The sequence below is a fragment of the Oncorhynchus gorbuscha genome, linkage group LG03 (genome assembly GCF_021184085.1).
Source record: "Oncorhynchus gorbuscha isolate QuinsamMale2020 ecotype Even-year linkage group LG03, OgorEven_v1.0, whole genome shotgun sequence".
In the NCBI taxonomy this organism is placed as follows: domain Eukaryota; kingdom Metazoa; phylum Chordata; class Actinopteri; order Salmoniformes; family Salmonidae; genus Oncorhynchus; species Oncorhynchus gorbuscha.
Genome location: NC_060175.1, coordinates 27,117,870 through 27,132,500, shown reverse-complemented (window position 1 = coordinate 27,132,500; position 14,631 = coordinate 27,117,870). Strand labels below are relative to the sequence as shown.

The following is a 14,631-nucleotide window of genomic DNA, read 5'->3' as shown; positions in this document are numbered from 1 at the left end:
TGCACTGTAAATAGACACACCAGCTGTCTTACCTGCCCATAATAAGAGACAAATAGCCTATAATAATGCTTTGATCATTCATACACGGGAATTTTGTGAGGGTTAGCCTATACAAAATGAATACAAAATATTACTAATGTAATCATTTGTGGTGTTTCTAATTTCAGATAGCTAAGCAGCCTATATCACCATACTGACTATGTGATCCCGATGTGATATCCTGAGTTATTAAACGGGATGAAAATGTAATTATGTTTCAAAAGAGATACTATAGATAGCGATTCCCAGGTCCCTTAATAATGAGTTCCTTTCGCCAGCTAAACACTAAGACAACGCAACGCATGGGGAACTCTAAAAAATTAAATAAAAAACAATGAATCGACGTCGCCATACAAACGCAGCGTTTATAAATGTGCAGCGCAGCAGCCGAGCAGGTATAACTGTAGAGGAACACAGACAGCTTTTTTGTATGAAACACTGCACAACGACATTGTTTAGCCTATCTGTGAAAATGGGAGGGGACACATGGGAGAAAGCCATATCGCAGATAACAGGTTTACTAAAGGAAACATACAGCAGCGGTTGCTACTCACATGTTTGGCAAGGATTGTTATGCGAGACGAGAATGATCAAGACTGCAAATTGTTGACAGAGCTGGTCAGATACGCGTCGGTTTCTGATGCTAGTATTGTATATGACACTTGTTAAATAAGAAAGGAAAATACATTATCTGAAAATAAAGCAATAAACTGTTGTTTATATTTTATTTACGCCCCCCCTGCTGCAGCACGGGCCTCTCTTTGACATTTCCCGACCACCCGGGTGAGAGTTCACAATCAGACAACGAGGTTTTGTGGAGCGACAAGAAGGTAAAGAAAGCTGGAGGACTGAATGTGACGCAAAGGTGTGAATATGGTTTGCTATAGGACGATGTGGTTTTCCTTTAAAATTATTCATAAATATTATCCTGCCAACCACTATATGAAGAAGTTTAAGGAAAACATCAACTCAAATTGCTCCTTTTGTAATGACCACCCAGAAACAGTTGTGCATCTTTTTTGGCATTGTATGCATGTAAGAAAACTGTGGCAAGACATCAGTAGGTTTATAATTGAACACATTTATGAAGATTTTACACTATTGTGGAGAGATGTACTGTTTGGATTCTTTACATACAATAGAAATAAGCGGAATCATTTTTATGTAATTAATTTCATTATTCTTTTGGCCAAATTTCATATACACAAATGTAAATTTACAAACAGAAAACCACATTTTCGTATCCTACAAAAAGAAATTGAACTGTATTTTAAGACGGTTAAATGCTCTACTAACAAAAAAAGCTGTTAGAATTGTAAGTATATGCATGTCCCTTAAGGTCCTTGTGTAATTGTAATGTGATATTGTACCCCCTAGCTCGATTGTCCATTGTTTTTAATCTATGTATGCTTGTGTTCCCTCATGTGCTTTATGTATTGATTTGTTGTTAATAAAAATATATAATAAAAAAAATAAAAAATAAAAATTAAAAAATTTAAAAAATTTAAAAAAGGACGATGTGGTAGGTGCGAGGCCCGTGTGCAGCCCCGACAATAATAGTCACAGTAGGCAAATTGGCGTTTAAAAGACATCTAAAATACGGATTTTATCCAGACGTTGAAGTTAGTTTCAATTTAGGTTCTGAATAAAAGGTGAAAATACGTATTTTCCAGACTTTGAAATCAGGTTCATTTTCAGTTCTGAATGAGAGTTGAAATATGTAATTTATAGACATCTATGTTTGGGCCAAATCAAGGCTGGTCCAGACTGGACAACATCTGAACAAAACATAGACATCTATGATTGGTTCAGATTTGGACCGGACTGGACCAAAAACCAACGTCCATGGACGTGGAAGTCAAGGCCAGAGTTATAGCCTAAAGCAGGGATGGGCAACTCCAGTCCACAGGTCTGGAAAAGTGTCACTTTTCCCCCATCCCAAGTCAACACAATACATAAATTAAGCTAATTCTAAACTGAAGATTATGATTAGTTGATTATTGGAGTCACATGTGTTAGCTGGGACTGGGGTAAAAGTGTTACACCATCCAGGCCCCAGAGAACTGGAGTTGCCCATCCCTGGTCTACAGTGTTGCCTAAAATTTTATTTTAGGAATCCCGAATCTACACTACCGGTCAAAAGTTTTAGAACACCTACACATTCAAGGGTTTTTCTTTATTTTTATAAAATTCTACATTGTAGAATAATAGTGAAGACATCAAAACTATGAAATAACACCATGTAGTAATCGTGTATCATGTAGTAATCATGTAGTAATCAAAAATGTGTTAAACAAATAAAAAAATATTTTATATTTGAGATTCTAGAAATAGCCACCCTTTGCCTTGATGACAGTTTTGCACACCCTTGGCATTCTCTCCTCCAGCTTCACATGGAATGCTTTTCCAACAGTCTTGAAGGAGTTCCCACATATGCTGAGCACTTGTTGGCTACTTTTCCTTCACTCTGCGGTTCGACTCATCCCATCCTATCTCAATTTGGTTAAGGTAGGGGGATTGTGGAGGCAAGGTCATCTGATGCAGAACTCCATCACTCTCCTTCTTGGTAAAATAGCCCTTACACAGCCTGGAGGTGTGTTGGGTCATTGTCCTGTTGAAAAACAAATGATAGTCACACTGAGCCCAAACCAGATGGGATAGGGTATCGCTGGTTAAGTGTGCCTTGAATTCTAAATAAATCACAGACAGTGTCACCATCAAAGCACCATAACACCACCTCCTCCATACTTTACGGTGGGAAATAGATATGGGTTTGGGTTCGATCCCCGGGACCACCCATACGTAGAATGTATGCACACATGACTGTAAGTCGCTTTGGATAAAAGCGTCTGCTAAATGGCATATATTATTATTATTATATTATTAGATATGCAGAGATCATCCATTCACCCACACCACGTCTCACAAAGACAAGGCCGTTGGAACCAAAAATCTCCAATTTGGACTCCAGAACAAAGGACACATTTCCACCGGTCTAATTTGTTTCTTAGCCCAAGCAAGTCTCTTCTTCTTAACCTCTCTGCGCACCGAACCCGTTAGCGGGATGAAATTCGACAACATACGGTGATCGCTACATAAATAGTCATATCAAACATTCATGAAAATACAAGTGTCTCACATGTTTCGAATGCCTAGAATCTTGCTAATCCAACTGCGTTGTCAGATTTAAAAAAGGATTTAATGGGAGGCAGTGTAGCCTAGTGGTTAGAGCGTTGGGCTAGTAACCGGAAGGTTGCAAGTTCAAATCCCCGAGCTGACAAGGTACAAATATGTCGTTCTGCCCCCGAACAGGCAGTTAACCCACTGTTCCTAGGCCGTCATTGAAAATAAGAATTTGTTCTTAACTGACTTGGCTGGTTAAATAAAGGTAAGAAAATAAAATAAAAATTTTAAAAATGTGATTATCTGAGGATAGAGCCCCATAAAAAAACAACTATTTCAAGCAGCACAGGCATAACAAAATCACAAACTGCAATAAAATAAATGATGATCTTCCTTTGATGATCTTCCTCTGTTTTCAATCCCAATGGTCATTGTTACACAATGAATGGTCTTTTGTTTGATGAAATCCATTTTTATAGCCGAACACGAAACATTTTGTGAACCGCTTGTGACGTGAATTCCGTCTCATTCCATTTTCGACGACACATTAGATGAAAATACACACACTAAACGTGACTTTTCCAGTCATGTTTGGTTTCATTGCAATCAACTGGTTTGTTTGTAACACAACCAAACCTGATGGGTCATTTCACGGAACGTATTGACTGAAAGAAACTGATTTGAAGACAACAAGTAATGACATCATTGTGCACCAATGATATGACCACTGTTTCGTTGATTGACTGTATTTTAACCCAATGACCACTGATCGTCTTGAAATCTAGCTGGGTAGATAGCCAATGAGCTGAGGTAAACGGCAATATGTAATGTTTAGGTGTTGGAAGACCAACCCATGTAGTAAACTCCGGTGTAAAGAGGGTCATTCGCCATTGAAGTTTCATACCGGAAGGAGCACAGCATTGTTTTGGTAAAGCGCATCTTCAGCTGTTTATATATCAATCGGTATGGCGACTAAGTCAGGGAAAGCTAAATCTAAGTTTAGATATACAGATGTACACACAATTTTAGAATAAATTAATCGGGAAAGTGTGACAGAGATTGTTGGAGGACGATTCATTTAGCGATTCCCAAATGGAGGAATATTTTTTGAACGGAGAGGACATTGTTTTGGACGGGTAAGTTTTTCTCATGCCAATGCCGTTGTTTGAAATGAATAATATAAAATATTATTTGTGAAATGAAATAGCCTATTTGAGGCTGTTGAGGGGAGGGCAGGCCCACAACAATGGCCAAAGTGAAATGGAGACAGTAGATACAGCTGGTCTGTTGTAATATAATAAAGACAGTAGATCTAGCTGAAATGTCATAATATAAAATAGACAGTAGATCTAGCTGGTCTGTCATAATATAAATGAGACAGTAGATCTAGCAGGTCTATAATAATATATTCAACCTTATGTTCCCTGTACTCTATATATATCTGTTTATTATACCTGTTGATACAGGGCTCATATGTGAAACTATTCTAACTGAACATTTTCTTTCACAGTGACACTGACTCCAAATGGGAGCCCCCAGTGCCAAGGTGTCCATCCCCCACTGAAGCTGGTTCATCCAGCTCCTGCCACAAGTGGTGTTCATCTGCCCACATTTATTTCTGCAGGCATGGATATGCCTCAGGGCCAAAAGGGCACAGCATGGAGCTGTGTTCTTTGCAAAATGAAGTCCACCATCACCGGCACCACATGCTTGGTGACCCTCTGCTTTACAGCAGAAAGAGACTGCTATGGCACCTGGCATCAGCAGCACAATATTGTGTACCTTCTTCCACATGTTTGGTGTGTCTCCCAGGTGGCTTGTGGCAAACTTTAAATGCCACTTTTTATGGATATCTTTAAGAAATGGCTTTCTTCTTGCCACTCTTCCATAAAGGCCAGATTTGTGCAATATTACGACTGATTGTTGTCCTATGGACAGAGTCTCCCACCTCAGCTGTAGATCTCTGCAGTTCATCCAGAGTGATCATGGGCCTCTTGGCTGCATCTCTGATCAGTCTTCTCCTTGTATGAGCTGAAATGTTTAGAGGGACGGCCAGTTCTTGGTAGATTTGCAGTGGTCTGATACTCCTTCCATTTCAATATTATCGCTTGCACAGTGCTCCTTGGGATGTTTAAAGCTTGGGAAATCTTTTTGTATCCAAATCCGGCTTTAAACTTCTTCACAACAGTATCTCGGACCTGCCTGGTGTGTTCCTTGTTCTTCATGATGCTCTCTGCGCTTTTAACGGACCTCTGAGACTATCACAGTGCAGGTGCATTTATACGGAGACTTGATTACACACAGGTGGATTGTATTTATCATCATTAGTCATTTCGGTCAACATTGGATCATTCAGAGATCCTCACTGAACTTCTGGAGAGAGTTTGCTGCACTGAAAGTAAAGGGGCTGAATAATTTTGCACGCCCAATTTTTCCATTTTTGATTTGTTAAAAAAGTTGGAAATATCCAATAAATGTTGTTGATTCTTCACAAAAAAATACAGTTTTATATCTTTATGTTTGAAGCCTGAAATGTGGCAAAAGGTCGCAAAGTTCAAGGGGGCCGAATACTTTCGCAAGGCACTGTATGTTGTTTGTCATGTAGCCTGAAGGGGGTGTATCTTGGCTATAAAAGACCTTTGTACTTTTGTCTCGAGGCTCTCAACAAATCATCTGAGGGTGATTCGTCGACCAGCTATTATTAACGTAGAGCACTCAATTGATTCACTTTAAATGTGTGTGTTGTATTGATCTGCTCCCTTATTAATTTGTGAATAAAGATTTAGTTTAAGAATAACTCTGACTTGTGTGATAAGTTTGTCACTCCTCATTTGATAGTAAAGAAATTACCCACCACATTTGGCGATGAGGATGGGATGTGAATCTTCACTTGGTGACCGCTCCTGACGACCTGGGTAAATCGTGCACGAGGGATCCCCCAAACCTGGGATCTCAGGGAGACCACACTTCGGGAATGGAGCAGATGGACCCACCTTTGATCTGAGAGGCAGAGAGCCAAGTGGATACCACATCCCGAACTTAGTTTTAAAAAAGAAAGAGGTGAGCGAAACACGCAAAGTGAAGTTTTTATTATTTTAAATGTGCTAGCCATGTATGCCCTGGGTTCGGTCATTTAGGGTTAAACATCTAGAATCTGTGTGAACTAAATGAAAACTAGAATCTGTGTGAACTAGTTAAGGCCATTTATGATATAGTATAAGATAGTAAGGTGCACTTGTAATTGTTTTAAACCTGTACCCCATTTTAGAAGTATTGAAAGATGTAAATGTATGAGTTGCATTATCCTAGGAACTAACCATTAGAAAATATTCCTGCAGGTCAAAAAACAATTCATTGATGAGGTATGTTTGGGAATACCATTGTGTGACTGTGATATGAGAGTTGTGTGAATGTGGAAATGAGTCTTAATCAGATTGATTGAAATTTGGATAATAAGCCTTGATATAATATTATCTTGGGGTTCCGTTCCTTCACTGCCCATCATTGAATATCATAGGGTGATATTGAGAGCGGGATGATATTTTAGAAAGCAGTGTCTATAGGTCTATAGTCTATAGTTCCTGAGAGGCTTGATTTTGCCGTGGTTTCTGGGAGGTTAGAGAACCTGAGGATACCATGACGGGCTGGTCATTGTCCAGGAAACAAAAGTAAAAAATCTTTGGTTACACTGGGAGTATGTTTGGAGTGGAGAGTCCTTGAAAACGCAAATGGAATGGTTGATGTGAGTACCTAAGAATTTCCTATATTTTATATGGATTCTGTGAAGATATGAAAATGTGATGAATTCTATGTATGTGTGAATAATCATTTACTAGAGATTTCATAAAGTCATACGAGGAATATAATGAGATGCAACTTAAACAACCCATACATAGACATACGTAGGTTTTGAGTTGGTCTCTTTAATTGATCATTTGATAAAGATGAGGTTTAAGCATTATTAAACTGTCTACAAAGTCTGGGGAATTGTCTTAGAAACTGTTTGGAGTGTGTCCACTTTTGGTTAATTTACCTTAACGATGTAACTATAAAACGCTTATTGGATTTTCTTTCCCCCGGGTACAAGATTTTAAATAAAACTGCCCTTAAAACCTTTTGTGACTAGGGGGCAGTATTTTTATTTTTGGAAAAATAACATTCCCGTAGTAAACAGGATATTTTGTCAGGACACGATGCTAGAATATGCATATAATTGACAGCTTAGGATAGAAAACACTCTAAAGTTTCCAAAACTGTACAAATACTGTCTGTGAGTATAACAGAACTGATATTGCAGGCGAAAGCCTGAGAAAAATCCAATCCGAAAGTGACTCGTCTTTTGAAAGCTCTGCGTTCCAATGCGTCCCTATTGAGCAGTGAATGGGCTATCAACCAGATTACTTTTTCTATGTATTCCCCAAAGTGTCTACAGCATTGTGACGTAGTTTTCCGCATTTATGTTGAAGAATACCCGTAAGCGGGTATTGGTACCCGTAATACCCGTAAGAGGGTACTTGGTCTCTACACAAAGATAACTGTTTTTACAGCAGATACTGCCAATGTTGAATGTTTCTCATTTTAAACTAGGGAAATATACCCTTAATCTTAGACTTGGGCCCACACAGCTATTCCACTGAATAGCAGGCTAATGATTGCTTTGAAATGCTTACAGTTAGCCACTGATACAAAAAGAGAACTGTTTTTACAGCAGATACTGTCTGCTGTGAATTATAAGTATCTTTCATACTAGTCTTAACCTTGTGACCCATTCCATACATATGTTGTTTGTCATGTAGTCTGAAGGGGGTGTATCTTGGCTATAAAAGACCTTTTGTACTTTTGTCTCGAGGCTCTCAACAAATCATCTGAGGGTGATTCGTCGACCAGCTATCATTAACGTAGAGCACTCAATGGATTCACTTTAAATGTGTGTGTTGTATTGATCTGCTCCCTTATTAATTTGTGAATAAAGATTTAAGAATAACTCTGACTTGTGTGATATGTCATGCAATAAAATGCAAATTCATTACTTAAAAATCATACAATGTTATTTTCTGGATTTTTGTTTTAGATTCCGTCACTCACAGTTGAAGTGTACCTATGATAAAAATTACAGACCTCTACATGCTTTGTAAGTAGGAAAGCCTGCAAAATCGGGCAGTGTATCAAATACTTGTTCTCCCCACTGTAGATACTCTACTGGTGCCAAAATATGACTGTAGGGTGTCAGCAAATATAATTCAAAGTTTACACTCCTCATCTATGGCAAAGATACTTATACGTTTCCCCTTTCATCTGTGTCTGGTGTTACCTAGTTACTGGCTAGCTAGGTCTTCAGCTTGGGGGGGGGGGTGTTCAAAACTCTGATGCAGTTGTCATGTCAACACATCTGTCAGTGCTGCTGTGAACCGCATCACAAGAGACATGCCAAACGGGAGATGTATACTTCATTGATGCAATTTCAAAGATTGAGTTTGATTTGCTTGGGATGATTTTGCTTGAGATGATTTTACTGCAACACTGTTTTCTGCATCTAAGTTTCCTGACATGGGCTTTTCAAAGAGCTGTCAGTCAAGGCGAGCTCATGAATATGAGCTCCCTGCCCACTCAGCCTGTCTTTTCAAACTTCCTGGTAGTAAACCATGAGAGAAGAAGTACTTTAAAAAAAATACGCATGTAAAAGTACAGGTACTCTGAATTATATTTTAAGACTGTTGAATAGTTCATTGTCTCTAAATACACTGTATCAGCCAGACCAACTTTAATGTCTTCACCCAGCTCTCCTACAAAATATGAAGAACATATTGGTCTTGTGTGTCAGTGGATTTATCTGATATTATGGAGATGCTTTGTTTTTTTTTTAGCAGACTGCACCTCCGTTCTTTACATGTGTTAATGAATGTGTGCATTTTGGGATATTGGCACTTACAAAAGCCATATCCTTAGCATTTACGTTTTACATGCATTTCTACAGCGAATGGAAATGGCTACTTTGTTCGGAAAAAGGTTACATTTTCTGACAGAAAAAATGTATATTATTCCCATATGATGTTGACAAGACAATGAATAAGTACAATATTTTTGTTGATATGGCCTGAAGATAAAAATATATATTTGAAGTCATTCCACATGGTTGGACTAATTGGATTATTACATTAGATCAGGTGTCAAACATATGGCAGGGGATGAAATCAATATACTTTAAAATGACTAAAACCAAATCGAAACGGTATAAAAATGATAAGACCTATATTCATACAGTTTGACTGTCCAGCTCGCTAATAATCTTGATGAATAGACGCAAGGAAATACAACCAAATGTCAATGTAGTGCTTGAATGCGACCTCAGGGGCCAAATTTGGACACCCAGCATTTAGATCAAGCACTGTTGACACAAACTGTTCACAACCCTCTTGTTGGTGGAGAGAATTTTGAGGTTTAAAGCTTATTTCCAGCAATTCTATACATTTTGTCATGGGGGTACAAAGAACATTTACAGTTTTAAAGCACATGTTTTAATGTGTATTCATGTGATATTTGCGTAACAACATTTTTTTCTTCTAATATGGGCTAGCTGATCTGGACATTTCTGACAAGTTATAAATCACTCTTTATGTTATGCAATGACTAACATGACAAGAGGAAATGATGCACTACCCAATTACGAAATTGCACCTTGTGGGAGCTGGGGACCTGCTGACCGCACGCCCCACAGTTTGGGAACCACTGCGTTAGATGATCATAGTATGCACTCATGACAATTAATTCACGTGGTGTGAGAAGGTGCTTTTTCGGCCTCTCTAGGTCGGAGGATTGAAATGCGGGGTAGAAAAAAAACGACTAAAACACCTGGCCCTACATTAACAAGTAGTTTAACAAGTAGTTTATAAATTATACATGCAGGCCTATAGGCTACAAGTAATTATTTCATCTTGTTAATTTATAATACCATTTAAAGTTCAGCTGTTTGGCAGGTTAGAAGTATTGTAGGCTAATTTTGAATGGGAAATTTCACCATTTTTCAATGTCACATTCATGATCTTCAGCACTACCCCAACATCAACATACACTAAAAGTATGTGGACAGGACAACCCTTCAAATTAGATCCGGCATTTTCAACCACACCCGTTGCTGACAAGTGTACAAAATCGAGCATACAGCCATGCAATCTCCATAGACAAACATTGGCAGTAGAATGGCCCGTACTGAAGAGATCCGTGACTTTCAACGTGGCACCATTATAGGATGCCACCTTTCCAAAAAGTCAGATTGTGCCCTGCTAGAGCTGCCCCCGTCAACTGTAAGTGCTGTTATATGGAAATGGAAACGTTCATGGTTTCCATGGCCAAGCAGGCACACACAAGCCTAAGATCACCATGGGAAATGTCAAGCGTTGGCTGGAGTGGTGTTAAGCTTGCCGCCATTGAACTCTGAAAACGCGTTCTCTAGAGTGATGAATCACGCTTCACCATCTGGCAGTTCGACGGACGAATCTGGGTTTGACTGATGCCAAGAGAACGCTACCTGCCTGCCAGAAGGCATATTGCCAACTGTAAAGTTTGGTGGATGAGGAATAATGGTCTGGGTCTGTTTTTCATGGTTCGGGTTAGGCCCCTTAGTTCCAGTGAAGGGAAATCTTAATGCTACAGCATAAAACAACATTCTAGGTGATTCTGTGCTTCCAACTTTGTGGCAACAGTTTAGGGAAGGCCTTTTCCTGTTTCAGCATGACAATGACAATGCACAAAGCAAGATCCATACAGAAATGGTTTGTCGAGATCGGTGTGGAAGAATTTGACTGGCCTGCACAGAGCCCTGACCTCAACCCCATCAAACACCTTTGGGATTAATTAGAACGCCGATTGCAAGCCAGGCCTAATCACCTGGCAACACAACATGGCAGCAGCACAACATGGTAGCATTACAAAACATGGTACAAACATTATTGGGCACAGACAACAGCACAAAGGGCAAGAAGGTCGACAACAAAACATAAGGCAAAGCAGTCACAACTGTCAGTATGAGTGTCCATGATTGAGTCTTTGAATGAAGAAATGTAGATAAAACTGTCCAGTTTGTTTGTTGCAGCTCGTTCCAGTCGCTAGCTGCAGCGAACTGAAAAGACGAGCGACCCAGGGATGTGTGTCCTTTGGGGACCTTTAACAGAATGTGACTGGCAGAACGGGGAGGATGAGGGTTGCAGTAGATATCTCAGATAGGGGGGGAGTGATCCCTAAGCATCAACCAGTGGGTCTTGCGACGGGTATACAGAGATTACCAGTTTACAGAGTAGTAAGCAAGTCCCCACAGCAATGTTCTAACATCTAGTGGAAAGCCTTCCCGAGAAGAGTATAGACTGTTTTAGCAACAAAGGGGGGACCAACTCCATACTAATGCCCATGATTTTGGAATGAGATGTTAGACGAGCAGGTGTCCACATACTTTTCACCATGTAGAGTATGTGAAATGGCATCAAACCAATTATGAAGTTTAACAATATTGAAGTTTCCCTTGAAGTTGCAATAATAGACATCAAATTATAGCCTAATTTTGCAAGTCTAGTACATTTTACAGAATAATAATTAGCAGGTTTAACCAGTATATAATTAAGCAATAAGGCCGAGGGGATATGGCTGTTCATAACATGACGCAACGCGGACTGCCTGGATAAAGCCCTTAGCCGTAATATATTGGCCATATACCACAAACCCCTGAGGTGCCTTTTGCTATGAACTATTCAACAATTGCTATTATAAACTGGTTACCAATGTAATTACAGAAGTAAAAATGTTTTGTCATACCCGCGGTGTACGGTCTGATATACCATGGCTGTCAGCCAATCAAAATTCAGGGTTAGAACCACCCAGTTTAAAATGAACTAATCATTAACAGCTCCCTCGCTTCTCCAGACATTTCGTGGCTGCCAATGCTTTGCTTGACTGCCCTTCCTCATCTAGGAGGGCTCTATGGAGGTTACATCACACGCAAGCAGGTGAATTCTTGGTACCCCACTATCAACAAGCCGCCATGGCATCCACCCAATTCTGCGTTGCCTATAGTGTGGACTACCCTCTACACAGGCATAGAGTGAGTGTCAGACAACATACTCTGCTAGGTAGAAAACAATCACCGAAGCCCCTTCTATGTTATCACATTATAATTACTGTAAGTCAACCAATATGGTTATGTAAATCTACACTGATCTATACTGAACAAAAATATAAACGCAACAATTTCAACAACTTTACTGAGTTACAGTTCAAATCAGGAAATCAGTCAATTGAAATAAATTCATTAGGCTCTAATCTATGGATTTCACATGATTGGGCAGGGGCACACCCACTGGGGAGCCAGGCCCAACCAATCAGAATTAGTTTTTCCTCACATTTTTTTTTATTACAGACAGAAATACTCCTGAGTTACATCAGCTGTCCTGGTGCCTGGTCTCAGACGATCCCGCAGGTAAAGAAGCCGGATGTGGAGGTCCTAGGCTGGCATGGTAACATCTGGTCTGCGGTTGTGAGGCTGGTTGGACTTACTGCCAAATTCTCTAAAACGATATGGTAGAGAAATTAACATTCAATTCTCTGGCAACAGCTCTGGTGGACATTCCTGCAGTCAGCATGCCAATTGCACACTCCCTCAAAACTTGAGACATCTGTGGCATTGTGTTTTGACAAAACTGCACATTTTAGAGTGGCCTTTTATTGTCCCCAGTACAAGTTGCACCTGTGTAATGATCATGCTGTTTAATCAGCTTCTTGATATGCCACACTTCTCAGGTGGATGGATTATATTGACAAAGGAGAAATGCTCACTAATAGGGATGTAAACAAATGTGTGCACAAAATGAGAAACAAGATTTTTGTGCATATGGAACATTTTTGGATTCTTTCAGCTCATGAAACATGGGACCAATACTTTACTTGTTGCATTTATTTTTGTTCAGTATAGATTCTAGAAAATATATTTTGTTTCCCAACTGAATCTGTTGGAAATTGTTTTATTAAACGGATCATGAAATATGGAACTGACTTGCATCCTATTGTTGATGATCACCCTGATAGGTATGGCTCCTACCTGGTGTGGAAGGAGTGTGGGGGGTTCACTGAGGATGCTGTGGCACCTTTGGGACTCTACGCGTTGCAGCTGGCTCTCAAATGGGCCTGGACTCCCATCTTCTTTGGTGCACACAAGTTGAAAATGGTGATAAGATAATGCAAAGGTTGTGGACTCATGGCTTCAGGTTTTGGTGTAATGGGGAGTTGATGAATAAAAACAAAAAAAGAGCAGTACACTCAATGAGAATTTTCTCTGAATATAATTTTTCCAATAGGTGATCCATAGACACAGTCCATTGTAAAAACCACCTCCATTCTGCTACAGTGAGTGTGACATGACATATGAGCCATTTTGTGTTGTCTCTCCCCCAGGCCCTCATCAAGATAGTGATGCTGACTGGTGCTGTTGGAGCCACTATGGCACCCTGGTATCCGGTCAATCACACTACCAGCCTGCTCCTGACACCCTACCTGGCATGGCTGTGCTTGGCCACCTCCCTCAACTACTGCATCTGGAGAGAGAACCCAGATGAGGATGGAAAGGAGGAGTAGGCAACACTGTGCCATACTTGGTTTCTCCCAGGTTCTGAAAGATCTTTATTCCTGTTGAAATAACTGTCAGTTGATAATAATAATAATATATGCCATTTAGCAGACGCTTTTATCCAAAGCGACTTACAGTCATGTGTGCATACATTCTACGTATGGGTGGTCCCGGGGATCGAACCCACTACCCTGGCGTTTCAAGCGCCATGCTCTACCAACTGAGCTACAGAAGGATATTGGCACCAAAATGTGGTCTTACTGGTTGCATTTATATTAAAATATTTTTTGCACTAAACCACATTTTCAAAAAATGGCTATACTATGTGTTGTGCCTACAATTGTATGAGGCAACAATGCTCAACATCAGTAATATGATCTTAATTCATTACATTGTAGAATGTTATTGATAATAAAACAATTGTTTAGAAATTGCCATATTACCCCAGAAACATCTACCATCATTCCTATACGGTCAAACTCTTTATATTGCATAGCCTTTGTATTGACAGCTCCAAGGTCTAAACAATTACTCCATTCGTATGCTACTGCGTTGTTTTTTTACAGAAATTTTTATCTCATAAACTAATCTCTATTGAAGAAATTGGTGCTTAGTTTTTGCAAGATTTCAGAAACCCCATCTTTACTCTTAAATGTATTCCAATATTTCTGTCGAAGCTTACCATGGCTTTGCAGAGAACTGATTTATTGTGCCAACTCTTATTACAAGGAAAGTACATGCCAGCAAAACCTTAAGTACATCAGATTTGAATTCGAATTGACTGTTGTTAAAACTATATTTTTTACTTGTCCTGAAGATGAATGCTTGAATTTATGAGATGTCCGCTACACCGCAAACACTGA

At 39.6% G+C, this 14,631-nt stretch overlaps 2 protein-coding genes across 2 annotated transcripts in view; one reads left to right on the top strand and one right to left on the bottom strand.

The window, feature by feature from the left end:
- The window catches only part of LOC124029929 (fibroblast growth factor receptor substrate 2-like), a 49,343-nt gene extending 48,536 nt beyond the window's left edge, over nucleotides 1-807 (bottom strand). The window contains exon 1 of the mRNA XM_046341482.1: nucleotides 594-807. The gene's annotated coding sequence lies outside the window, so the exon portion shown is untranslated. The remainder of the gene's footprint in view (nucleotides 1-593) is intronic.
- A 6,812-nt stretch (nucleotides 808-7,619) lies between these two features.
- LOC124016654 (translocator protein-like) lies at nucleotides 7,620-13,776 on the top strand. Its single transcript, XM_046332197.1, has 4 exons — nucleotides 7,620-7,635; nucleotides 12,073-12,250; nucleotides 13,231-13,369; nucleotides 13,597-13,776. The coding sequence occupies exons 1-4, from the start codon at nucleotides 7,620-7,622 to the stop codon at nucleotides 13,774-13,776; spliced, it is 513 nt and encodes a 170-aa protein (XP_046188153.1).
- The last annotated feature ends 855 nt before the right edge of the window (nucleotides 13,777-14,631 follow it).

Coding starts and splice junctions, on each gene's coding strand:
- LOC124016654 (XM_046332197.1), top strand. Junction 12,251..13,230: donor ACCCTCTACACAGGCATAGA/GTGAGTGTCAGA, acceptor TCACCCTGATAG/GTATGGCTCCTACCTGGTGT. Junction 13,370..13,596: donor GTGCACACAAGTTGAAAATG/GTGATAAGATAA, acceptor TCTCTCCCCCAG/GCCCTCATCAAGATAGTGAT.